Source organism: Capricornis sumatraensis, chromosome 1 (genome assembly GCF_032405125.1).
Source record: "Capricornis sumatraensis isolate serow.1 chromosome 1, serow.2, whole genome shotgun sequence".
NCBI lineage: Eukaryota > Metazoa > Chordata > Mammalia > Artiodactyla > Bovidae > Capricornis > Capricornis sumatraensis.
This window is the reverse complement of record NC_091069.1, coordinates 111354590-111379672: the sequence shown is the minus strand read 5'-3', so window position 1 is coordinate 111379672 and position 25083 is coordinate 111354590. Positions and strand designations below refer to the sequence as shown.

Genomic DNA, 25083 nt, shown 5'->3' with positions numbered 1-25083 from the left:
GAGAAAAGGAATGATATACCCATTTGAATGTAGAGTTTCAAAGAATAGCAAGGAGAGATAAAGCTTTCCTCAGTGATCAATACAAAGATAGAGGAAAAAATAGAGGAAAACAATAGAATGGGAAAGTCCATGGAGTTGTAAAGGGTCAGACACGATGAGTGTTTGAACTGAACTGAACTGAACTGAGTATGAAGAGGCTTTTTTGTTACAGGATCTAAATGTTAGCATTCAGGAAGGTCATAAAAAACACTTAAGTCAGAATCCAACAGAGTAATAGGTTCTCTGATTCAGCGATTTGACTGCACTTTTTAATCCCATTTTTATATATGCTCCAGTTAAGGCATTAGAGAATCTTACTGAGCAACTAGACTTTACTCTTTTCCACCTGAAAAATGTAGCCCTACCTTATCAAACCCAAAACTTAATTGACTCTTCCCGCTGACACTTGCTATTGATCTTTGTAATCTTTCTTTTCAATTGGTGTCAGCTCATTTCTCACAACTTCAAACACCTCCTAGAGATAGTTCAATCCTTACTCTTTCTTTTTCATTGTTTTTGTTCAGTCAATAAGTCATGTCCCACTCTTTGCGACTCCATGAACTGTAGCACGTCAGGCTTCCCTGTCCTTCACTGTCTCCCAGAGTGTGCTCAGACTTATGTCCATTGAGTCGGTGATGCCATCCAACCAGCTCATCCTCTATCACCCTCTTCTCCTCCTGCCCTCAACCTTTCCCAGCATCAGGGTCTTTTCCAGTGAGTCACCTCTTTGTATCAGGTGGCCAAAGAACTACTGTTTCTTTTTCAGCATCAGTCCTTCCAGTGAATATTCAGGGCTGATTTCCTTCAGGATTGACTAGTTAGATCTCCTTGCTGCCCAAGGGACTCTCAAGAGTCTTCTCCAGAACCAGTTCAAAAGCACCAGTTTTTCAGTGCTAAGCATTCTTTATGGTTCAATTCTCACATTTGTACATGACTACTGGAAAAATCATAGCTTTGACTATATGGATCTCTGTTGGCAAAGTGATGTCTCTTATTTTTAATGCACTGTCTGTCTCATTAATTCATTTTATTTCTTCCATTCACTATCAGCTTGAATTTGTCTTCATGATTTTTTGTTGTTTATTTTTATCTTCATGGACTAGAAAGTAAAGACTGTGAGGACAGAAAACTTGTCTATAATTTTCCTACTGTGTCTTCACTGTTTAGTATGAGAGCTTCTCAATACTACTCAAAAGTATTTGTCAATTAAGTGACTGAAATCAATTTCTTCAATCTCAATAAATATATGAAAACAAATATATTTCCAATTTCATCAAAAGTAGATGGTATGATAAAACATTTTATTCTCATTTATCTTTTGCGAGTTCTTCTTTCCCTGTGTACTTTAACACCTAGATCCGCTTGTAATTTTTTGCTAACTCTGGAAAGTACGTCTTTCATTCTATTACTCCTTTAACCACTCAGGTCACCTCTTCTCTGCCTTAGACTTTATGTTAACAACATAAATAAAGTGTCATTCATCCTTCTCTTTCCCCTGAAGATCCAACTTGGACAAAATGTTATTTTCCAAGCATGGTTCTGAAGTAGTGTAAGATATGTGCATGGGTATGTGAATGACTGAGCATGTGGAATATGAGAAATAAGTGGAGAAGATATTATTTCTAACACAGGTATAAGAAGAAATGTTTGTATTATATTAAAGAACAACTCAAGGTGCAGGCAACCTATTAGCCCAATCTTCAAGCGAGGTCAGAAAAACTAATTCACAAACAAGTAGACAGAAATTTGTTAGAAGAAATGAACCATTTTTATTGAGAATAAGTGATTTCCCCCACCGTATGATGCTACAATCATCAACACAGTCATAACAGAGAATCAGAGATTAAGACGATAAAGGCTAACTATTGGGAAATGATCAGGTGCTATCATGGAACCTCAAGCTTTAAGGATGTCAATCTAAATATGGGCGGCTGGAGGTCAAAGCCTCTGTCAGGCATGTAATTTCTTAGATATAGAAATGTAGCTTAAAAATCCTTGAATCAGCATTATCTTTAGATGTGTTATTTCGGAAGCATTATCTTTAGATGCATTATTTCAGAAGGCTTGGATGGTGATATTCTAGCAGCAAGAAGAATATCTGTAGCAGACTGGCCGGTAACTGCAGTATCTGGAGCCATATCCGCAGCCATATCTTGTCCCATAACCACAGCCATAATGGGAGCCGTAGCCACAGCCATAATAGGGGCTGAATCCACAGCCATATCCTGAGCCATATCCATAGCCAGTCCCATAACCACAGCCATAATAGGGGCTGAATCCACAGCTATAGCTGTTTCCATAGCCATAGCCGCAGGAGTTGCCGTAGTAGTTGCAACACATGTTGTCAAGGCAAGTGGATTCAGGTGGACTGCAAGAGGATGTTTTCGAAATGTGTGTGTCTTCTCCTCCCCACGGACCTTTATATACTGTCACTAATTGGCAGAGCATACCATTCATTCCCTGACATAGAAAACAAATATGCAAGCAACATTACGCACCAGTCACTGTTGACAGTCACTAATGGTTTCTTTTAAATGAGCTTGCTATTTTGGTGATTCCAGTTTTATTAAAGAGCATCATTTGAATTTTCACTGCCAAAGAATTGTCTCAGTAGAGTCATGTGCCCAAATAACAAATTTCTTGTCTGGGTTGGCTTTTTGGTTTATTTGTTTTGTTTTTTGAGCTGTGTGAGCTATTTATCTAATTTGGATATTAACACCTTGTCGGTCACATCATTTGCAAATATATTCTTCCAGTTCATGGTGGCCTTTTCATTTTTCAGCTACTTCCTTTTGCTGAGCAAAACCTTTTAAGTGTAACTATGTTCTGTTTGTTTAACTTTTAATTCTTTTGCCTTAGGACACAGATCCAAAAATAGTTTTTACAATTTATGTCAAAGAGTGATCCTTTCTGTTTTTTCTAAGAGTTTTATATTTTCAGGTCTTACATTTAGGTCTTTAGCCCATTTTGAGTTTATTTTTGTATATGGTATGAGGCAATTTTCTAATCTCATAGTTTTACATATAGCTCCCCAGTTTTCCATGTAGCACTTGAAGAGACTGTCTTTTTCACCATTGTATGTTCTTGCCTCCTCTGTCATAGGTTAATTTATGGCATTATTTCTGGCCTCTGCATTCTGTTCCACTGACCTGGGTCTGTGTGTACATATGTGTGCTCAGTCATGTCCAACTCTTTGAGACCCCATGGATTGTAGCCCACCAGGCTCCTCTGTGCATGGAATGTTCCACACAAGAATACTAGAGTGGCTTGCCATTTCCTACTCCAAGGGATCTTCCAGACCCAGGGATCAAAGCCAAGTCTCTTGAGTCTCCTGTATTGGCAACCCATACCACGGTGACACTTGGGCAGCCCTGTTCTGGGGCAAACACCACACTGTAGTATTGTCCAAACTTTGGGACGGTTGTCCAGTTTTGTCCTTTATTCTGAAGAGTTCTTTGGAAATTGAGGATCTTTGGCTGTTCTAGTTTAAGATTATTTTTCTATGAAATAGGATTATTTATTCTAATTCTGTGAATTAAAAAAAAATTTTGTTCTACTACTGTGAAAAATGTCAGTTATTCTGATGGAGATTACATTAAATCTGTGGGATTCTTTCGGTAGTGTGGCCATACTTAATATTCTTCCAATCCAAAGACATAGGATATATTTTCATTTCTTTATATCATTTGCAATTTTGTTAATGAAAATTTAATAATTTTCAGAGCACAGGTCTTTCACTTCTGTGTCTAGGTTTATTTCTAGGTATTTTTTGATGCAGTTTTTATGAGATTCATTCTACTTTCTCTTCTGAATGTTCTATTATGAGTTATAAAAACATAGCAGATTTCTGTATATTAATCTTGTATCATGCAGCTTACTGAATTTATTAGTTATTTATGGTTTGAGGGTGGAGATTTGATTTCACTACATAAGGTACAAAATCACTGCAGATGTTGACTACAGCCATGAAATTAAAAGATACTTGCTCCTTGGAAGAAAATCTATGACCAACCTAGACAGCATATTAAAAAGCAGAGACCTTTTTTTTTTTTTTGCCAACAAAGGTCCATCTAGTCAAAGCTATGGTTTTTCCAATAGTCATGTATGGATGTGAGAGTTGGATCATAAAGAAAGCTGAGCACTGAAGAACTGATGTTTTTGAACTGCGGTGTTGGAGACGACTATTGAGAGTCCCTTGAACTGCTTGGAAATCAAACCAGTCAGTCCTAAAGGAAATCAGTCCTGAATATTCATTGAAAGGACTGATGCTAAAGCTGAAACTACAGTAGTTTGGCCACCTGATGTGAAGAACTGACTCATTGGAAAAGACCCTGATGCTGGAAAAGAGTGAAGGCAGGAAGAGAAGGTGACAACACAGGATGAGATGGTTGGATGGCATCACCAAGGCGATGGACATGAGTTTGAGAAAGCTCTGGGGGTTGCTGATGAACAGGGAAGCCTGGCGCACTGCCGTCCATGGAGTCACAAAGAGTCGGACATGACTGAGCTACTGAACTGAAGTATAAAGTGCCGTATCATGGACAAATAGTGAGTGTTACCTCTTCCTTTCCAATCTGGGTGTTTCTATTTCTTTTCCTTGTCTGACTGCTGTAGCTAGGACTTCCAGTTCTATCGTAAGTAGAAATGGTAAGAGTGAGCATGATTGTCATGTTTCTGAACTTAATAGGAAGGCTTTAATCTTTTCAATACGGACTATTATGTTGGTTGTGGGTTTGCCATAAATGAACAGTTTTTACTAAGCTGAGATATTTTTCTTCTACACCCACTTTGACCAGAGTTTCCATCATGAATGGATGTTGACTTTTTCAAATCCTTTTTCTGCATCTATCAAATGACGCTATGGTTTTTGTCTTTGTTGTTGTTGTTGTTAATGCGGTGTATCACACACATTGATCCAACCTTGTGAGTCTCAAATAAATCCAACTCAGTCAAGCTATTTGATCCTTTTCATAATGTTGAAATTTGTTTGTTGATGTTTTGTTGGGAATTTTGTATCAATTTTCATCAAAGATCTTGGACTACCATCTTCTCTTTTCTGTAGTCTCTTTCTCTGGATTTGATGCTAGCATAGCGGTGGCCGTGTAGAAGAAACGTGGAAGTGCACCCTCATCCTCTGTTCTTTGGAGCAGTGTGAGAATGATAGGTTTGTTTCTTTTTTTTTCTATTTGCTAGAATTCCCCTGTGAAGCCCCCCAGACTCACGTCAATCGAGTCAGTGATGCCATCCAGCCATCTCATCCTCTGTCGTCCCCTTCTCCTCCTGCCCCCAATCCCTTCCAGCATCAGAGTCTTTTCCAATGAGTCAACTCTTCACATGAGGTGGACAAAGTACTGGAGTTTCAGCTTCACCATCTTTCCCTCCAAAGAAATCCCAGGGCTGATCTCCTTCAGAATGGACTGTTTGGATCTCCTTGCAGTCCAAGGGACTCTCAAGAGTCTTCTCCAACACCACAGTTCAAAAGCATCAGTTCTTCGACCTTTTGCTTGCTAGAAAGTTTTCAAAGCACAGATTCAGTTTCATTTCTAGTAATCAGCCTGTTCAAATTCTTTCTTGATTCAATCTTGGGATTGTGTATGTCTAGACAAGTTTCTAGAAATTCATCTGTTTTTCCTAGACTGTCTAATTTGTTAGCATATAATTGTTAACTATCTATATGATCTTTTGTGTGTCTGTGGTATCACTTGTTACTGTTCCTCTTTCATTTCTTACCAGAATTGAAGTAATGGATTATAGTAACTCATTGTAAAAGACCCTGGTGCTGGGAAAGATTGAGGGAAAAAAGAGAAAGGGTTGACAGAGAATGAGATGGTTGGATGGCATCATTGACTCAATGGACATGAGTTTAAGCAAACTCAGAGAGATAGTGAAGCACAGGGAAGCCTAGCAAGCTGCAATTCATGGCATCACAAACAGTTGGACACAACTGAGAGATTGAACAACAACAAATTACAGTCACAACTATGCAATCCAAGTTGGAATGGAGTGTAAACTCTGAAGGGTGAGTCCTTCTACTGAACACTCACATTTCAACAATAACAAAAAAATGAGTTATGACCCAGTAGATTATGGAATGCCTTCAACAGGAATTTTCAGCAAGCTCCTGATTTCATATTCTGAGAACATTCTTAATCGGACAATTTTTTTTTCCAGTGGAAAAATCTTTCTACCTATTTTTTTTTCTGGTATTAGTCACTGGACAGTCATTAATCTGATCCCTCTGCAATGTTTAATCCCTAATAATAGGGATAAAGAAAATATACCTTATTCCAATTTTTACCATTCTTCAATTTCTTTCCTTTTCTGTCATCATCACAGATTTCTCTGCCATTCAGTTCACTTTTCAATACTACTGACATCACACACTTTCTGTCCACAATATACCTGAATTACTGAAATATCTTCTATCTTTACTGTACTAATTCTAATTCCTTTCATTCAAATGTCTGGCCAGTGGTCCAAAACAACAAAAACAATATATTTTCTGTACATCATTGAATAACCAATTCTGAGAACAGTGCCTAGCATATAATTTGCACTTAGTCTACATTTCTCCAATAAAAACATAAGTGAAGTTAAACATTTGTGTAGCAATTATAAACTGTAAGATATTTGAATATATTATTATCATTTTCTTGTTTTCCTAAAGCTGAGTGTCTCAAGTGTTCTTTGACTAAGGGAGTCACACCATTTCAGATTTTGAAGGTATGTTAAGAGTTATTTTGTGAAAACTCTTTTCTAGATGTGTGAATTATCTCTACATGCCTAACAAATCATGTTGCTATAAAACTTCATAAATTTTCTCCCATTTACACTTGCTACTGCCCTTTCTTTACAATTGACATCAGCTCATTTGTCACAAGTTGAAAATAGCTCCCTGAACTAGCTCTCTAATACTTCAACTTTTACTCTCTTTTGCCTTTACCTATTTTATTCCCTCCACTCAAAACTGTCAGTTCTAAATTATCTGAATTATTTATGCTGTTTGTTTTTCTATATGCACGGGCTGGAATATAAACACTGTGAAAGCAAGACGCTTGTCTTTAATTCACCTACATTGCCTTCACTGTCTAATTTGAGACCCTTTCAAAAATACTCAAAACTGTCAGTTAAGTGATTGAAATCAATTTCCTCAACCTCGGTATATGCAAATACATAGGCAATTACATCAAAACAGACAAAATGAGTAGATTTCTAGTATTACTTTTCTGTTGCTTAGTTCTTTATTCTCATGTTCTTAATCCCTATATCTAATTCTAATTCTCATGAACCTGGAAAGTGTCTCTTCCATTCTTTTAAGCACTCAGGTCATCTTTTGTCTACCTTAGACTTTACATCAACTTCCTCAATAGAGTGGCATTCTTCCTCCTCTTTCCCCTTTAGTTCCATCCTAGACACGGTGGGATTTACAAAGCACAGTTCTGAAATACCGGGAGACTTGTGCTTGGGAATGTGAGGGCCTGAGTACATGGGATACAAGAAACAGGTGGAGAAGACACTATTTCTGATGCAGATATGGAAAGAAATGTTTGCATTACATCAAAGAAGAACTCAAACTTCATGCATCATGTTTGCCCAGTTTTCAACTGAGTCTACAATGCCTGGAAAAAGAGTAATTCACAAGCAAGTACACAGAGATTTGATAGAAACAATGAATCGTTTTTATTGAGAACAAGTGATTTTGTTAGGATCATCAATACAGTCATAACAGAGAATCAGAGAATAAAGACGAACATTTGCAGAAGAGTCAGAGATACTACCAAGAAGCTTCAGGGCTCAAAGATGTCAATCTAAAGTGGGTATTTGCAGGTCAAATCCTCTGTCAGGCATGTGATTTCTTGCAAGTGGAGATTGTGGGTTATAAATCCTTGAATCGGCATTATCTTTAGAGGCTTCATCTCAGAAGCAAAAAGGGCTTAGATGGTGAGGTTCTAGCAGCAAGAAGAATAACATCTCCTGTAGCAAACTGGCCAGTAGCTGCCATAGCCAGAGCCATATCCACAGCCATACCTGGTTCCATAGCCACAGCCATAATAGGGGCCAAATCCACAGCCATATCCTGTCCCATATCCACAGCCGTATCCTGAACCATATCCACAGCCGTATCCTGAACCATATCCACAGCCATATCTGGTTCCATAACCACAGCTATAATAGGGGCTGAACCCACAGCTATAGCTGTTTCCACAGCCATAGCCACAGGAGTTGCCGTAGTAGTTACAACACATGCTGTCAAGGCAAGAGGATTCAGGTGGACTGCAAGAGGATGTTTCTGAAGTGTCTGTGTCTTCTCCTTCCCTTGGACCTTTATATACTGTCAGTAATTGGCAGAGCATACCATCCATTCCCTGACATAGGCAGCAAATATGGAGTCAACATTATGAGCCAGTCACTGTTGACCAATAATGCTTTGCTTAAAATAGCTTCTTATTTTGGAGACTCATTTCACTTAAAGAGCATCATTTTAATTTTCCTCTGCCAAAGAATTTCTCACTAGAATCATGTGCCCAGTAACAGATACCCATTTTCAAAACCTCCTTTCATTTAATATATATCTTATTTTCAAAGGTTTGGGAGGAAATGTTAAAAAAAAAAAAACTCCCCTTAACTTTTTCTTTTTTATTTTCACATCTACCTCTGATCACTTGAAAACAAATATGTCTCTTCATTTTCTTGAATCATTGTAACGTCTTGCCAGAGTTCTTCACCCAGATACCTACTTCCTGATACCAATTGGTATCTTGTTGTAGAACTCAAGGATGCTCCTAATTCTCCAGGGCACAGAACAATATGTAATAACTAAAAGAAAAATAATCCAGAATGGCAGTAGTACTGAGAACAGAAACATTACAGTATAGCTGTGTGTTTGCAAATACGTTTCTCTCTCTATGGATGTCTAAATCCAAACATACTCTTCCTTCTCACTCTAAACTAAACATCTGAACTTTCTATTGCCAAACATGTAGCCAAAAAATGTGTAGCTTCTTAAAGTTTCAGTTCAGTTCAGTTTAGTTGCTCAGTAATGTCCTATTCTTTGCCACCTCATGGACTACAGCAAGCCAGGGTACTGGTCCATCATCAACTCCCAGAGCTTGCTCAAACTCATGTCCATTGAGTTGGTGAGGCCATCAAACCATCTCATCCTCTGTTGTCCCATTCTCCTCCTGCCTTCAATCTTCCGCAGCATCAGGGTCTTTTCCAATGAGTCAGTTCTTCGCATCAGGTAGCCAAAGTATTGGAGCTTTAGCTTCAGGATCCGTCCTTTCAGTGAATATTCAGGACTGATTTCCTTTAGGATGGATTGGTCTGATCTCCTTGCAGTCCAAGGGACTCTCAATAGTCTTCTCCAACAACACAGTTCAAAAGCATCAATTCTTTGGCATTCAGTTTTCTTTATAGTCCAAATCTCTCATCTATCCATGACTACTAGAAAAACCATAGCTTTGAGTAGACAGACGTTTGTTGGCAAAGTAATGACTTTGCTTTTTAATATGCTGTCTAGGTTGGTCCTAGATTTTCTTCCAAGGAACAAGTGTCTTTTAATTTCATGGCTGCAGTCACCATCTGCAGTGATTTTGGAGCCCAAGAAAATAGTCTCTCACTGTTTCCATTGTTTCCCCATCTATTTACCATGAACTGATGGGACCAGATGCCATGATCTTAGTTTTTCGAATGTTGAGTTTTAAGCCAATTTTTTTCATTCTCCACTTTCACTTTCATCACGAGACTCTTCAGTTCCTCTTCCCTTTCTGCCATAAGGGTGGTGTCATTTGTATATCTGAGGTTATTGATATTTCTCCCAGCAATCTTGATTGCAGCTTGTGCTTCATCCTGCCTGGCATTTTGCATGGTGTACTCTGCTTAGAAGATACACAAGCAGGGTAACAGTATACAGCCTTGACTTACTGCTTTCCCAATTTGGAACCAGTTCATTGTTCCATGTCCAGTTCTAACTATTGCTTCTTGACCTGGATACAGATTTCTCAGGAGGTGGCTAAGGAGTTCTGGTATTCCCATCTCTTTCAGAATTTTCCACAGTTTGTTGTGATCCACACAGTCAAAGGCTTTGGCATAGTCAATAAAGCAGAAGCGGATGTTTTTCTGGAACTCTCTTGCTTTTTCTATATTAAAGTTGGGGAAGGGAAGGGAAGGGAAAGTCGCTCAATCGTGTCCGACTCTTTGCGACCCCATGGACTGTAGCCTACCAGGGATTTTCCAGGCAAGAGTACAGGAATGGGTTACCATTTCCTTCTCCAGAAAGTAGGGGAGTGTGTTATTTTTGCTTATCTCACTTGCTTATGTGTACTACTATCTTTCATAATCAAGAAGATTCCAATACTTGTTATTTTTTACAACAAGAACCATGAAATCTTCTATTGTACACTCAAATATCAAAAACAGTGAAATGAGTAGTGATCCAGTACTTTATTGAATGCCTTCAGAAGGAACTTTCATCAAGCCTCTGATTTCATTTCTGAGAATTTTCAGTATTAGGCATTAATTATTCGGCTGAGAAATCATTCAAACCTTTTTTTTTCTTCTATTGATCACTGGTATAATCTTCTGACTCTGCTATGTTTAATCATGAATGATAGGCATAAAGAAAATATATCTTCATTCCAATCATCATTATGCTTCAGTTTTCTTACCTTTCCTGTCCTCCTTGCAATTTGAAATTTTAAGTTTGCCTCACAAATTCTCTACAATAGACACTGCTTTTCAATGCCACTGCCAAAGCAGAATTTCTGGCCACAATTCCCCTGGTTTACTGAAAAGACTTCCATCTTTATTGCATTATTCTAAACCTTTTCACTCAAGCCTCTCCATACCTAACGATGCCTGCAGAACCACCTCTCTTCTGTGCATCATGGAATAACCAGCTCTGGTTGTAATACCTTGCACATAAGTTGGGCTCAATTAATATTTCTCTAATAAAAAATTGATAGATTAAGTCAAATTTCTGTTCAATTATTTGTGTGTCATTTACAAACTAATAGATACTTGGATTGATTATAACCGTTTTGTCATTTCACTAAGTTGGATGTCTCAAGTGTTCTTTCACTAGTGAAAGTATGAAAGGGTTAGTTGTCCAGATGTGTCCAGCTCTTTGCAACCCCATGGACTGTAGCCCGCCAGGCTCCTCTATCCATGGAATACTTCAGGCAGGAATATTGGGTTGGATAGTCATTGCCTTCTGCAGGGGATCTTCCCAACCCAAGGACTGACCCCAGGTCTGCGCTGCAGGCAGATTCTTTACTGTCTGAGCCACCAAGGAAGCCCTCTTTAACTAAGGGAGTCACACCGTTTCAAATTTTGAAGGTATGTTTAAGAGTTAGTTTGTGAAGACTCTTTACTGGATAAGTAAGCTGTCTCATACATGCTTACTAAATCATATTCTTCCAAAACTTCGTGGACTTCTTTTCCCCTTTACATTTGCTACCGTCCTTTTGAATCTTTCTTTGCAATTGGCATGGGATATCACAAGGTGAAAGTATCTCCCTGAAATATCTCTTTAATGCTTCAATCCTTACTCTCTTTCCCACTAAACGATTTTATTCCCACATCCCAACTGTCAGTTTGAAATTATCTTATTTTTCATTCTTTTATTCCTCACCTACTAGAATATAAACACTGTGAGAGTAGAAAATTTTTCTATAATTTTTCTACTTTATTCTCAGTGTCTAAGATGAGACCTTTTCAAAACTATTAATCATCTAAGTGATTGAAAACAATTTCAACATCAATATATACACAAAGAAATACATTTGCATTTCCATCAAAATCAGATGATATGATAGAATGTTTTGACTTTTGCATGCATTCTTTAGTCTCATGTGTTTGACACCTATCTCTGCTTCTTATTTCTCATATATGCTGGAAATTTCCCTTCCTTTCCATTACTCCTTTAAGTACTCAGGCCACCTCTTGTTTATTTTGGAATTTGCATTAACTTCATGAATAAAGTATCATTCCTCCTACTCTTTCACCTCAAGCTCCACCCCAGACACAGAGAGATTTGCAAAGCCCAGTCCTGAAATACTGAGATTTCTGCTTATATATGTGAGTGCCTAAGCTGAGCACCAGAGAATTGATATATTTGAACTGTGGTGTTGGAGAAGACTCTTGAGAGTCCCTTGGACTGCAAGGAGATTCAACCAGTCCATTCTGAAGGAGACCAGTCCATTCTGAAGGAGATCAGTCCTAGGTGTTCTTTGGAAGGAATGATGCTAAACCTGAAACTCCAGTACCTTGGCTACCTCATGCGAAGAGCTGACTCATTGGAAAAGACTGTGATGCTGGGAGGGATTGGGGGCAGGAGGAAAAGGGGACAACAGAAGATGAGATGACTTGATGGCATCACCGACTTGATGGACGCGAGTCTGAGTGAACTCCAGAAGTTGGCGATGGACAAGGAGGCCTGGCGTGCTGCGATTCATGGAGTCTCAAAGAGTTGAACACAACTGGGCGACTGAACTGAACTGATCTGAAGTATGTGAAAAACAAGAAATAGGTGGGAAAGACATTATTTCTGATGCAGGTATAAAAAGAAACGCTTATATCAAGAAGGACTTCAAAGTTCAGCTTCACATTTGCTCAGTTTTCAATAGAGGCCATAACACCTCAAAACAAAAATTATGCTCAAGCAAATACACAGAGATTTGTTAGAAACAATGAACCGTTTTTATTGATAACAATGGACTTCCTCAACAACAGGGTATTAGGATCATTACTACAGAGAGTCAGAGATTAAGGGAGTAAAGGTTAATATGGGAAAAAAGACAGATGATACCCCCATGGAGCTTCTGACCTCAAAGATGCTAATCTTAAGAATGGGTAGTTGAAGGTGAAAGCTCTGTCTTGCATGTAATTTCTTGCATGTAGAAATCATGACTTTTCAGTCCTTGAATCAGCATTATCTTAGATGTGTGGTTTCAGAAATAAATGGTGTTTTAGGTGGTGAAGTTCTAGCAGCAAGAAAAATAACATCTCCTGTAGCAGACTGGCCTGTAACTGTCATAGCCAGAGCCATATCCACAGCCACAGCAGGATCCACATCCACAGCCATATCTGGTTCCATAACCACAGCCATAATGGGACCTGTATCCACAGCCATAATAGGGGCTAAATCCACAGCCATATCCTGAACCATATCCACAGCCAGCCCCATATCCACAGCCATATCTGGTTCCATAACCACAGCTATAAAAAGGGCTCAATCCACAGCCATAGCCATAGGAGTTGCCGTAGTAGTTACTACACATGCTGTCAAGGGGAGCAGATTCAGGTGGACTGCAAGGCGATGGTTCTGAAGTGTGTGTGTTTTCTCCTTCCCATGGTCCTTTATATGCTGTCAGTAATTGGCAGAGCATACCATCCATTCCCTGACATAGACAACAAATATGGAAGCAACCATGATGTGCCGATCACTTTTGACAATCAATAATTTGCCTAAAGTAGCTAGTTAGTTTGGAGATATTTAAAGAGCATCATTTTAATTTGCTCTGCCAGAGAATTTTTTCAGTAGAATCATGTGCCTCTAAACAGATACTCATTTTTAACATTTCCTATCATTTAATATATATCTTATATTAAAAATGTGAGAAGCAACGTAGAAAAATTTTGCCCCTTTTCTATCTCTTCCTTCTTAAATCATTTGCCTCTGGCCATAAGAAAAGAATATTTCTGCCTCCTTTCTTGAATCATTGCAAATTCATGTATAGAAGCCAAAGATGCTGATGATTCTGCATTCACAAAGAAGCCCCCAACAAGAAAACATCTTGTCCAAACTGTGAATAGTGTTAAGAATAGAAATCTTGTTTTATAGCTACATATTTATAAATGTTTCTCTATCTGTAGATGCCTAAATCCAAATGTATCCTGTCTTCTCAGTCTAAACAAACAAACACATTCAATCATCAAACATGTAGTCAAAATTGTTTTGTTATTGACCTTTTCTGCATATCTTACTTGTACAGATTTTACTTTCATATCACCTATTTCAGAATCAGGCAGGTCCAAATTTTTAAGTTTTTTTGTTAATTCAACTATATCTGATTTACAATATTGTGTTAGTTTTGGGTGTAGAGCATAATGATTCAGTATTTTTGAAGATTATACTCCATTAAAAATTATTACAACATAATACATAATTCACCATGCCATATGGTATATCTTTATTGCTCATCTATTTTGTAAACTGTTGTTTGCATCTGCTACTCCAGTAGTACTAATCGGTCCCTCCCCTTTGCTATCTCCTTTCATAACCAAAAGATTGTTTTCTATATCTTCGGGTCTCTTTCTGTCTTACATATGCATTCATTTTATAATTTTAGAGTCTTCATATAACTGAAGTAATACAGTATTTGTCTTCCTCTATCTGCATTATTCCTCTGCCCAAACATCTTTCACTAAGCATATTCTCTAGAGCCATCCATTTTGCTGCAAACTGTAGTATTTTATTTTTATGTCTGAGTAATATTCCATGATGTGTATATGTACACCATATCTTCTTAAATGAGACATTTGAGTTGCTTCCATATGTGAGATATTATAAACAGTGTTGCTATGAACCCTGGAGTGTATATATCTTTTGAAGTTAGTGTTTTCACTTTTTCTGGATAGGTACCCAGGGGTAGAATTGCTGGATCATATGGCTGTCCTATTTTTAGGTTTTTATGGAACCTGCATACTGATTTCCATAGTGGTTGAACCAATCATTTACATTCCCCAAGAGTGTTCAACTGGTTCCTTTTCCCGTATCCTCTAAAACTTCTGATATCTACTGATTGCTTTGGTGATAGGTATTCTGACAGATGTGACTTGATATTGCATTATTGTTTAAATTTGCATTTTCTGATAATTGGTATTATTGAGCATCTTTTCTTGTCCTGTTATTCATCTGTGTGTTCTATGTGCCTTTTTATGCCAATACCATGATATTTTGATTACTGTAGTTTTACAATATAGTCAGTTTGGGTGAGTTATATCTCCAGCTCTATCGTTTTTTTCTGAAGAGTGATTTGCCAATAAGTGGTCTTTCGTTGTTCTAGTTTTAAGATTATTTTTCTATGAATTTTAGAATTATTTAAGGATTATTTCAGTTCTGTGAATTTTAGGATATTTTTGGTCTACTTCTGTGAAAAATATCACGGATACTTTAATAGAAATTGCATTAAATCTGTAGATTTCTTTGGGTATTCAGTTCAGTTCAGTTCAGTCCCTCAGTCGTGTCCGACTTTTTGTGACCCCATGAATTGCAGCACACCAAGCCTCTCTGTCCATCACCAACTCCCAGAGTTCACTCAGACTCATGTTCATCGAGTCCGTGATGCCATCCAGCCATCTCATCCTCTGTCATCCCCTTCTCCTCCTGCCCCCAATCCCTCCCAGCATCAGAGTCTTTTCCAATGACTCAACTCTTTGCATGAGGTGGCCAAAGTACTGGAGTTTCAGCGTTAGCATCATTTCTTCCAAAGAAATCCCAGGGCTGATCACCTTTAGAATGGACTGGTTGGATCTCCTTGCAGTCCAAGGGACTCTCAAGAGTCTTCTCCAACACCACAGTTCAAAAGCATCAATTCTTCGGCTCTTAGCTTTCTTCACAGTCCAACTTTCACATCCATACATGACCACAGGAAAAACCATAGCCTTGACTAGACAGATCTTTGTTGGCAAAGTAATGTCTCTGCTTTTCAATATGCTATTTAGGTTGGTCATAACTCTCCTCCCAAGGAGTAAGCATCTTTTAATTTCATTGCTGCAATCACTATCTGCAGTGATTTTGGAGCCCAAAATAATAAAATTTGACACTGTTTCCGCTGTTTCCCTGTCTAATTCCCATGAAATGATGGGACCAGATGTCATGATCTTTGTTTTCTGAATGTTGAGCTTTAAGCCAACTTTTTCACTCTCCTCTTTCACTTTCATCAAGAGGCTCTTTAGTTGTTCTTCACTTTCTGCTATAAGGGTGGTGTCATCTGCATATCTGAGGTTATTGATATTTCTCCCAGCAATCTTGATTCCAGCTTGTGCTTCTTCCAGCCCAGCGTTTCTCATGATGTATTCTGCATATAAGTTAAATAAGCAGGGTGACAGTATACAGCCTTGACGCACTCCTTTTCCTGTTGGAACCAGTCTGTTGTTCCATGTCCAGGTCTAACTGTTGCTTCCTGACTTGCATATAGGTTTCTCAAGAGGCAGGTCAGGTGGTCTGGTATTCCCATCTCCATCAGAATTTTCCACAGTTTATTGTGATCCACACAGTCAAAGGCTTTGGCATAGTCAATAAAGCAGAAATAGATGTTTTTCTGGAACTCTTCTATTATGGCCATTTTAATAATATTAACTTTTCCAATACAAGAGAATGGGATATCTTTCCATTTTTGCATATCATTTTCAATTTTCTTTATCAAAGTTTGTGGTTTTCAGAAGATACTTCTTTCGCTTCCTTAAGTTGATTCCTAGGTATCGTTTGTAGAACCAATTAAATACGTTTTTTTTTTTTTACTTTCACTTCCTAATATTTCATAATTAGTGTATAGAAACAACACATTTCTCTATACTAATCTTGTAACATACAATCTACTGAACTAACTTATTAGTTCTAATAGGTTTTCAGTGGAGACTTTAGAGTTCTCTATACAAAGTACGTCATCTGCAAGTAGTGATAGTGTTACCTCTTTCTTTTCAATACATTTTATTTCTTCTTGTCTGCTGCAGCTAGAATGTCCAACTCTACTTTAAATAGAAGTGGTGAGAATGAGCATCCTTATCTTATTCCTGAATTTAGCAGGAAAGATTTCACCTTTTCACCAATGAGTATTATGTTGGCTGTGAATTTGTCATAAACAGTCTTTATTATATTCAGCTATTTCTCCCTAAACCACCTAGATGAGAGTTTTTAACTTGAATGGATGCTGATTTTTTTAAAACTATTTTTCTTATTTATTGAAATGACCATGTATTTTTTGTCTTTTTTTTTTTGTTAACATAGGTGTATCACATTGATTGCTTTGCATATGTTAAACTGTCTTTGTGACCCTGGATTAAATCCAACTTGATCATGGTGAATGACACTACTTTGTATTTTTTTAATTTGGTTTGCTAACATTTTGTTGAGCTTTTTATTTATTTATTTGTTCTTTGGTAGTGTTTTTCTCTAGTTTGGTAGCAAGGAAATGGTGGTCTAGTATTGGAATAAATTAGGGAATGTTCCCTCATCTTCAGTTAGTTGGAATAGTTTGAGAAGGATAAATATAAATTATTTTCTATATGTTTGGTATAATTCCCCTGGAAATTTTTTGAATTGCTGCTTTATTTTCACTTCTGGTGATCAGTCTGTTCAAATTATTTTTCTTCTTAACTCAGTGTTGGTATGCTCTGTGTTTCTAGAAATTTGTGTTTCTTCCAGGTTATCTAATTTGTTAGTATATAACTGTTCACAGTATTCTCTTATGATTGTTCGTATGTCTGTGGTATCTCCCAGTCTTAGGGATTGGAAGGTAGAAAAAAATATACCCTAAGGAGGAAATCTATGAAGTGAAGTGAAGTGAAAGCTACTCAGTGGTGTTGAACTCTTTGTGACCTGTTAGACTATAGCCTCCCAGGCTCCTCTGTCCATGGAATTCTTCAGGCAAGAATACTGGAGTGCATAGCCATTCCATTCTCCAGGGGGTATTTCCAACCCAGTGATCACACCCAGGTCTTTTATATCTTCTGCACCGCATGCAGATTCTTTACCATCTGAGCCACCAGAACAGTCCATATATAGTCCTAATTACGGGAATCTTTAGAACATATTTCACATGGATATTTAAAACCTGCTGTTTAATAAGCCTTTGATCTTGACTAAAATGTCTTACTGCAAGATGATACTTAATTCGAGTTATCAAAATAGACTCTAGAGAAGGCGTTTTCACCGAGGGCACGCTGTCCCTCACATGGATCATCTCTCCTTCGGGCCCATGGAGGCGCTCCAGGAGCCGCCAGTCCTCAGCTGGGTGGGAGGTGTCTGCAGTGCAGGTAAGCAGACCACCACACAGGAGCATGTGCTGGAAATAAAATATTTTTCTACTATGGACTGATCTTTTTACTCCTGTGGAGTTTCAAAAATATTGGTATCAAATTTTTGCATAAACCTGTTCCCAAGACATATGCTTTAAAAATATAACATAAAGTTATTCTTTAATTTCTGAACATGAAAATATGCATGATTCCATGCCCATTATGTTGACATGATGTTAACACTGTTTTGGGTAATAAATTACTATACAAAATGGCTCAGTCAGAGTGCAAAAAGTCAATAACAGGTAATTTGTATTCTGAGGGATTTTGCTTCCTCATCATAAAAGTGTTTTTAATTAGGGCATACATACGTGTATACCATAGAATGACTTCTTTTATGTTACAAAGCTATTACATTAAATTCAGACTAAATCAGGATTACAGTACAAATAAATATGGGTATTTTAAAGGTGTTATTAAACATGAATTTAAAACTATGGAATAAGAAAAATGAAGTTTCAAAAATTTAATTTTTATTGGACTATAGTTGATTTACAATGTTGTGCTAGTTTCTGCTATACAGCAAAGTGAATCAGTCATATACATACCTATATCCACTCCTTTTTTAGATTCCATTCTTATATAGGTCGTTACAGAATATTGGGTAGAGTTCCCTGTGCTATACAGTAGATTTTTATTAGTTATCTATTTTATATATAGTAGTGTGAATATGTCTTTTCAACCTCCCTGTTTATCCCCTTCTATACCCCTTCCCCTCCCAACCCCTTGGTAACTATGCTTGTTTTCCACTTTTGTGATTCTATTTCTGTTTTATAAATAGCTTCATTTGTACTATTATTTTTAAATTTCATAGAAATCTAAAGAAATATCGTATATTTGTCTTTCTCTGTCTGACATTCTTCACCCTGTATAAGAATTTCTAGGACAACCTTGTCACTGAAAAAGAAAATTATTTAAAATTAAAATTTATGTTTGGATTCTAAAAAGTGCATATTTAAATAACATGTATTAAATGATAATCACAAAAATAAATATATATAGCCAAGAGGGTGGAAAAAAAGGAAAGTGAGGTAAAGAGAATAACATTTATTGAGTAAAATTCCTGACCAGAACACTAAATAGATATGAAACATAAGGAAAACAATTATATAAAAATAGTTAAGCCTCATTTTAGAAGGAAGAAATTTGCATTTAGAAAAGTTAATCATATACTCAAACGTCTTTACAGTATATGTGGCTCTCCAATGTTTGAATACATGTTTGATTTGATTCATCCATTTTTATGGAAGAATACTGAGTCCAAATTATGTATCAGGGACTGTACTCAGAGCTGGTTTCAAGGATGCACAGAATAGGAGTTGTCTTTACTGTTTTAAACCAGTATCCAGAGATCTGAATGGAAAGGTATTAGAAATAATGCAACAAAGATAAAAGAGCTTTTCAATAATCTAGGGATACTGTGACCAGAGAGTGTGTTAGCTCTGGCACTGAAAAGTAACGTGTCTGTACCAGAGAATTTGTCAAGTAGAATTTATAGTTTTGCATTTCAAGGTGGACTGAAAAGGTAAGAAACTGAAGGATAAGAAAAATGGAATGGGAATATATGTTCTTTATGTTTATGGTTAGGGATGAAACATAGCAATGTTCAGATTAGACCAGTGACCAGTATCAGAAAAATCGGTAGAATGATTTCTTAACTGAAGGAAAAATGTCTGATAGTGAAACTTCTCAACAATTGAAGTTGGCAGCCTTGTGAAAATCCCTGTTAAAGGTATTCAGTAAAGTACTCGATCATCACTTATTCCTTTCTTGTTGAAATTCAAGTATATCCAGTGGAAACAATGATCTTGACTTTATACTCCCTTCCAATTCAGATCTCATGATTGTTAAAGTGAAAAATAATCCAACTTTTGGAGTCTGCCAGATTCTGAAAGAGTTGATTTGAATAAAACATAGAAACTAAGATAAGGAAAAAAAAAAAAAAGTCCCCCTACCCCAACAAATAAAGCCACATGTTTTCTTTGGACTGAAGATTTGGTAATGAAAGTTTGAATGTTTGGTATGAAGTTACATTTCAATCAGTGAGGCAAGACATAGTTTCAATAAACTTTGACAAGTGCTTTGATAAGAACCAAGAGGTGGTGATGGTGGCTTAGTTGCTAGGTCATATCAGACTCTTTGCAACCCCATGGACTATATAGCCTGCCAGGCCCCTCTGTCCTTGGGACTTCCCAGGCCAGAACATTGGAAGAGGTTGCCATTTCCTCCTCCAGGGGATCTTCTAGAGGTAGGGATTGAACCCACATCTCTTGCATTGCAGGCAGATTCTTTCCTGAGCCACCAGGGAAGCCTCAGGAGCCAAGAGGAGGATGATCCAGTTCAGACAATAGCACGAAGGAAAGGCATCTCACAGGAGCTGATTACAGATCTGAGTTTTCAGTACAAATAGATTTTTTTTTTAAGTGAAGAAATTTGGTGGCAAGAAAAATATTAACAGCAGAGGAGTGATACTCATTTTCCTCTTTTACATGTTGAAAAGGTAAGTGTGTTAGAGAGGATTATTTAGAAGAAAGGAGACATATTACATTTCAAAGTCACAATGAACATTTTTGTAGAAGGTTGAGAACTTCTGATTAATGTACATATAAATAAGGATAAAATTGAGTTTTGTGGTACTTGATGTCATGAATATACTAGGAACTGAAGATGGGCTTTTGCTGTAAGTATCAAAGTGACCCTATGCCGGGGTCCAGCCCCGGTGGATCCAGGGTGATTCGAAGGTGGGGACGGAGTCAGCGTCTTTGGAAAAATACATATTTAATCACAGATATAGAGAGATTAGAAATGGATAGTGTAGTAGGAAGATTAGTGGAGAAAAAGAGGCTGAATAACTTGGATTACGTGGAATAGCATCCATGCTCCAGATGGGAATTCAGCCAGAAAAAAAGGGAGCAAGAAAGAAGCAACATGGAGGAATCAGTCTTTCCGGAAACTTATCCGATTTCTTTATTTTTGGGTTTGCTTATATACCTTTTGTTACACATAGGGATGAATATAGAGTCACGCGGGAGTCAGCAGTCCTGACCTCTATCAAAATCAGGTGCTTCACATAAAAAGTTCTTAGGGATTTTATGATTCTTTCTTTCTGATAACCAAAAACTTATTTTTTCCAAGGGTGTTTTTTCTTAAACCAGGCACCACCCTCCAAATAAAGTTACATTCCTATAGCATGAGGGTGTAGTGAGTTAGAATCAAGAAAAGAATTTATTTAACCCAAGGTTAACATGATTAGTCTTAAAGGTTAATACTTATTTCTCCTATATGCTTAAAGTTTAATACTTATTTCTTCCTATATGCTAGTTATATTCATTATAAGGGTAGGGAACATGGAGATTTAGCAGCAAACATCAGCCCACCAAATGAAAATCCTTTCACCAATGCTCCACTTAAGCTCTATTTAGTCTTAAGATATGATAAAGTTACATTTTTACATAGCAAGGACACAGTGATTTGTAATAAAGTACAGTGATCTATTACAAAAGAGAAAATCCATTAACTCAAAAAGTCTATTATTGCTAACATCAAAAACTACTATATTTCCTTTTCTATAGTCCAAATATACTGATTAATATATTCCCAGGTGCCTAAGGATATGGAGGCCTGGTGGCAATCATTGACTCAACAAGAAGAAAAAGCCCTATGCTAATTAAGACTCTCAAAATACTCCAAAACTCTCTGTGCTGTTTATGGTTAAGAGGTAGTAAACAATCATGTGCAGGAGTGTAGTGGCAGGAGTATGGATAATCCTGTCACACAAGCTAGTCTGTCAGCAGAGAGGTTTGACCTGAGACATCCTTGTCTCACCCAGAGCAGGGAATTAGCAGCAATTATTGACACAACAAATGAAGAACCCTTCACCAATATAACTCCTAACCAACACACTATACTAATAATTTCTAACTCCCTAAAAGAATTTGCCTTTAGTAAGTCTAAAACATATCGTGCCTCTCAGGTTGGGAGGCTGTAAACAATCACATGTGGCCGGACAAACCTATACAGGTAGGCTAGATAACCTTCAGAGTCCATAAGCTGAAACACTCTTGTCACACCCAAGAATTTTTATTGCCTTGGAGCTGCACGTTTACTCCTTCTCCGAGAAAAACGGTTATGGAGGAGAGCATAAAACAGACTCTGGTTTGGGGTTTAGATGCTTGGGAACAGGGGGTTTCCTGAGGCTTGATCACGCCTTTGCATATGCCAAGCCTCCTTCCTCATGACCTTTGCCATGGGTGGAGTTCCTCACGTTGGCTCCCGGCAACCCTACTTACCTTAAGCCTTTGAACTAAATGTGTAAGGAACAGTAGTGATAGAAGAAGGCAAGAATGATTGAGTGAGGAGAATGGACTAACATCTCATAACACAAAACTCTGATAAGGCTGTATGTGAAAAGATGAGTTTCTGGTCTAACTGAGGACTTCTGATTCTTCAGCCAAATCAAGTTGGTTACACTGTTAAAGGCTCCTCAATGGTGATACTCTGGTAGCTACAAAAAAGAGAGAAAAAGAGGGCTGCCCCACTTGAACAGGACCTTCCCCTGCCTGGTGCATGGAAGAAGAAAATATAAGAAGGAACACATACAGCACCCTGTCTCCACAACTATAAGTATTCACTCTTCCAGGGAATAGAATCTGTTTCGAATTATCAGATACTGATTAGATTCTTAGGTTTCTCTTACCTTGGGCGTGGGGTATCTCTTCACGGCTTCTCCAGCAAAGCACAGCCGCTGCTCCTTACCTTGGATGAGGCGTATCTCCTCTCACTGCCCTTCCTGACCTTCAGCTATTTATGCTTTATTGACTATGCCAAAGCCTTTGACTGTGTGGATCACAATAAACTGTGGAAAATTCTGAAAGAGATGGGAATACCAGACCACCTAACCTGCCTCTTGAGAAATCTGTATGCAGGCCAAGAAGCAACAGTTAGAACTGGACATGGAACAACAGACTGTTTCCAAATAGGAAAAGGACTACGTCAAGGCTGTATATTGTCACCCTGCTTATTTAACTTATATGCAGTGTACATCATGAGAAACGCTGGACTGGAAGAAAACAAGCTGGAATCAAGATTGTCAGGAGAAATAGCAATAAGCCCAGATATGCAGATGACACCACCCTTAAGGCAGAAACTGAAGAGGAGCTAAAAAGCCTCTTGATGAAAGTAAAAGAGGAGAGTGAAAAACTTGGCTTAAAGCTCAACATTCAGAAAACAAAGATCATGGCATCTGGTCCCATCACTCCATGGGAAATAGATGGAGAAACAGTGGAAACAGTGTCAGACTTTATTTTTTGGGAATCCAAAATCACTGCAGATGGTGATTGTAGCCATGAAATTAAAAGACGCTTATTCCTTGGAAGAAAAGTTATGACCAACCTAGATAGCATATTGAAAAGCAGAGATATTTCTTTGCCGACTAAGGTCCGTCTAGTCAAGGCTATGATTTTTCCTGTGGTCATGTATGGATGTGACAGTTGGACTGTGAAGAAGGCTGAGCGCTGAAGAATTGACGCTTTTGAACTGTGGTGTTGGAGAAGACTTGAGAGTCACTTGGACTGCAAGGAGATCCAACCAGTCCATTCTGAAGGAGATCAACCCCGGGATTTCTTTGGAAGGAATGATGCTAAAGCTGAAACTCCAGTACTTTGGCCACCTCATGCGAAGAGTTGACTCACTGCAAAAGACTCTGATGCTGGGAGGGATTAGGGGCAGGAGGAGAAGGGGACAACAGAGGATGAGATGGCTGGATGGCATCACTGACTCGATGGATGTGAGTCTGAGTGAACTCCGGGAGTTGGTGATGGACAGGGAGGCCTGGCATGCTGCGATTCATGGGGTCACAAAGAGTCGGACACGACTGAGTGACTGAACTGAACTGAACTGAACTGCTCAGATTCTTAGGATTTGAGGAGTGTCGGACAAGGCAGGGGTAAGGAATGCAGAAAGGGTAGTAGAAAACGGACAGGAAGTTGCAATGATTCAGGGAAGGAGACTGGAATATTCCTTCTCCTGTGGTCAGAAGCAGGTATTTTGGAAAAATGAGAGAGAAAGGGAGGCAAACTTGTCTGACATTCCCCAACAAGCTTGTTTTATAAGGTATCTGTTAAACGATAGGAGGTTTTGAAAATGATCAGCTTTGGGTCACACGATTCTACTAAGACAGTTTGTCAGCAGAACAAATTAAAGTGAAGCTCTTAAAATGTAACAGGAGTCTCCAAAATAATGAGCTATTTTAAGCAAACAATATTGATTGTCAGTGGTGAGGTGACTGGCTCATCATGTTGCTTCCATATTTGCTGCCTATGTCAGGGAATGAATGGTATGCTCTGCCAATTACTGACAGTATATAAAGGTCCAAGGGAAGGAGAAGACACACACACTTCAGAAACATCCTCTTGCAGTCCACCTGAATCTGCTCCCCTTGACAACATGTGTTGTAACTACTATGGCAACTCCTGTGGCTATGGCTGTGGAAACGGCTATAGCTGTGGGTTCAGCCCCTATTATGGCTGTGGATATGGAAGTAGATACGGCTGTGGATATGGCTCAGGATACGGCTGTGGATACGGGTCAGGATACGGCTGTGGATATGGGACAGGATACGGCTGTGGATTTAGGCCCTTTTATGGCTGCGGTTATGGAACCAGATATGGCTGTGGATATGGCTCTGGCTATAGCAGCTACTGGCCAGTTTGCTACAGGAGATGTTATTCTTGCTGCTAGAACATCACCATCTTAGCCTAGTCTGCTTCTGAAATGAGGAATCTAAAGATAATACTGCTTTGAGGATCTGTAACCCATGATTTCTACTTGCAAGAAATTGTATGCTTGACAGAGGTTTTGACCTCCAACTACTCATTTTTAGATTGATGTCTTTGAGGTCTGAAGTTCAATGGTGATATCATCTGACTCTTCCAAATGTTAGCCTTTACTCCCTTAATCTCTGAG

General features: G+C 38.2%; 3 protein-coding genes across 3 annotated transcripts; 1 reads left to right on the top strand and 2 right to left on the bottom strand.

The window, feature by feature from the left end:
* Positions 1-2118: 2118 nt before the first annotated feature.
* LOC138075752 (keratin-associated protein 21-1-like) lies at positions 2119-8285 on the bottom strand. Its single transcript, XM_068967734.1, has 2 exons — positions 8068-8285; positions 2119-2329 (listed from the first exon to the last, which is right to left on the bottom strand). Exons 1-2 carry the CDS (start codon positions 8283-8285, stop codon positions 2119-2121), a joined length of 429 nt encoding a protein of 142 aa, XP_068823835.1.
* Positions 8286-13022: 4737 nt separating this feature from the next.
* Positions 13023-13319, bottom strand: LOC138075743 (keratin-associated protein 21-1-like). Its single transcript, XM_068967722.1, has one exon. The coding sequence runs from the start codon at positions 13317-13319 to the stop codon at positions 13023-13025; it is 297 nt and encodes a 98-aa protein (XP_068823823.1).
* Positions 13320-24564: 11245 nt separating this feature from the next.
* On the top strand, positions 24565-24858 carry LOC138092884 (keratin-associated protein 6-2-like). The gene has a single exon (XM_068988946.1). It carries the CDS (start codon positions 24565-24567, stop codon positions 24856-24858), a length of 294 nt encoding a protein of 97 aa, XP_068845047.1.
* The last annotated feature ends 225 nt before the right edge of the window (positions 24859-25083 follow it).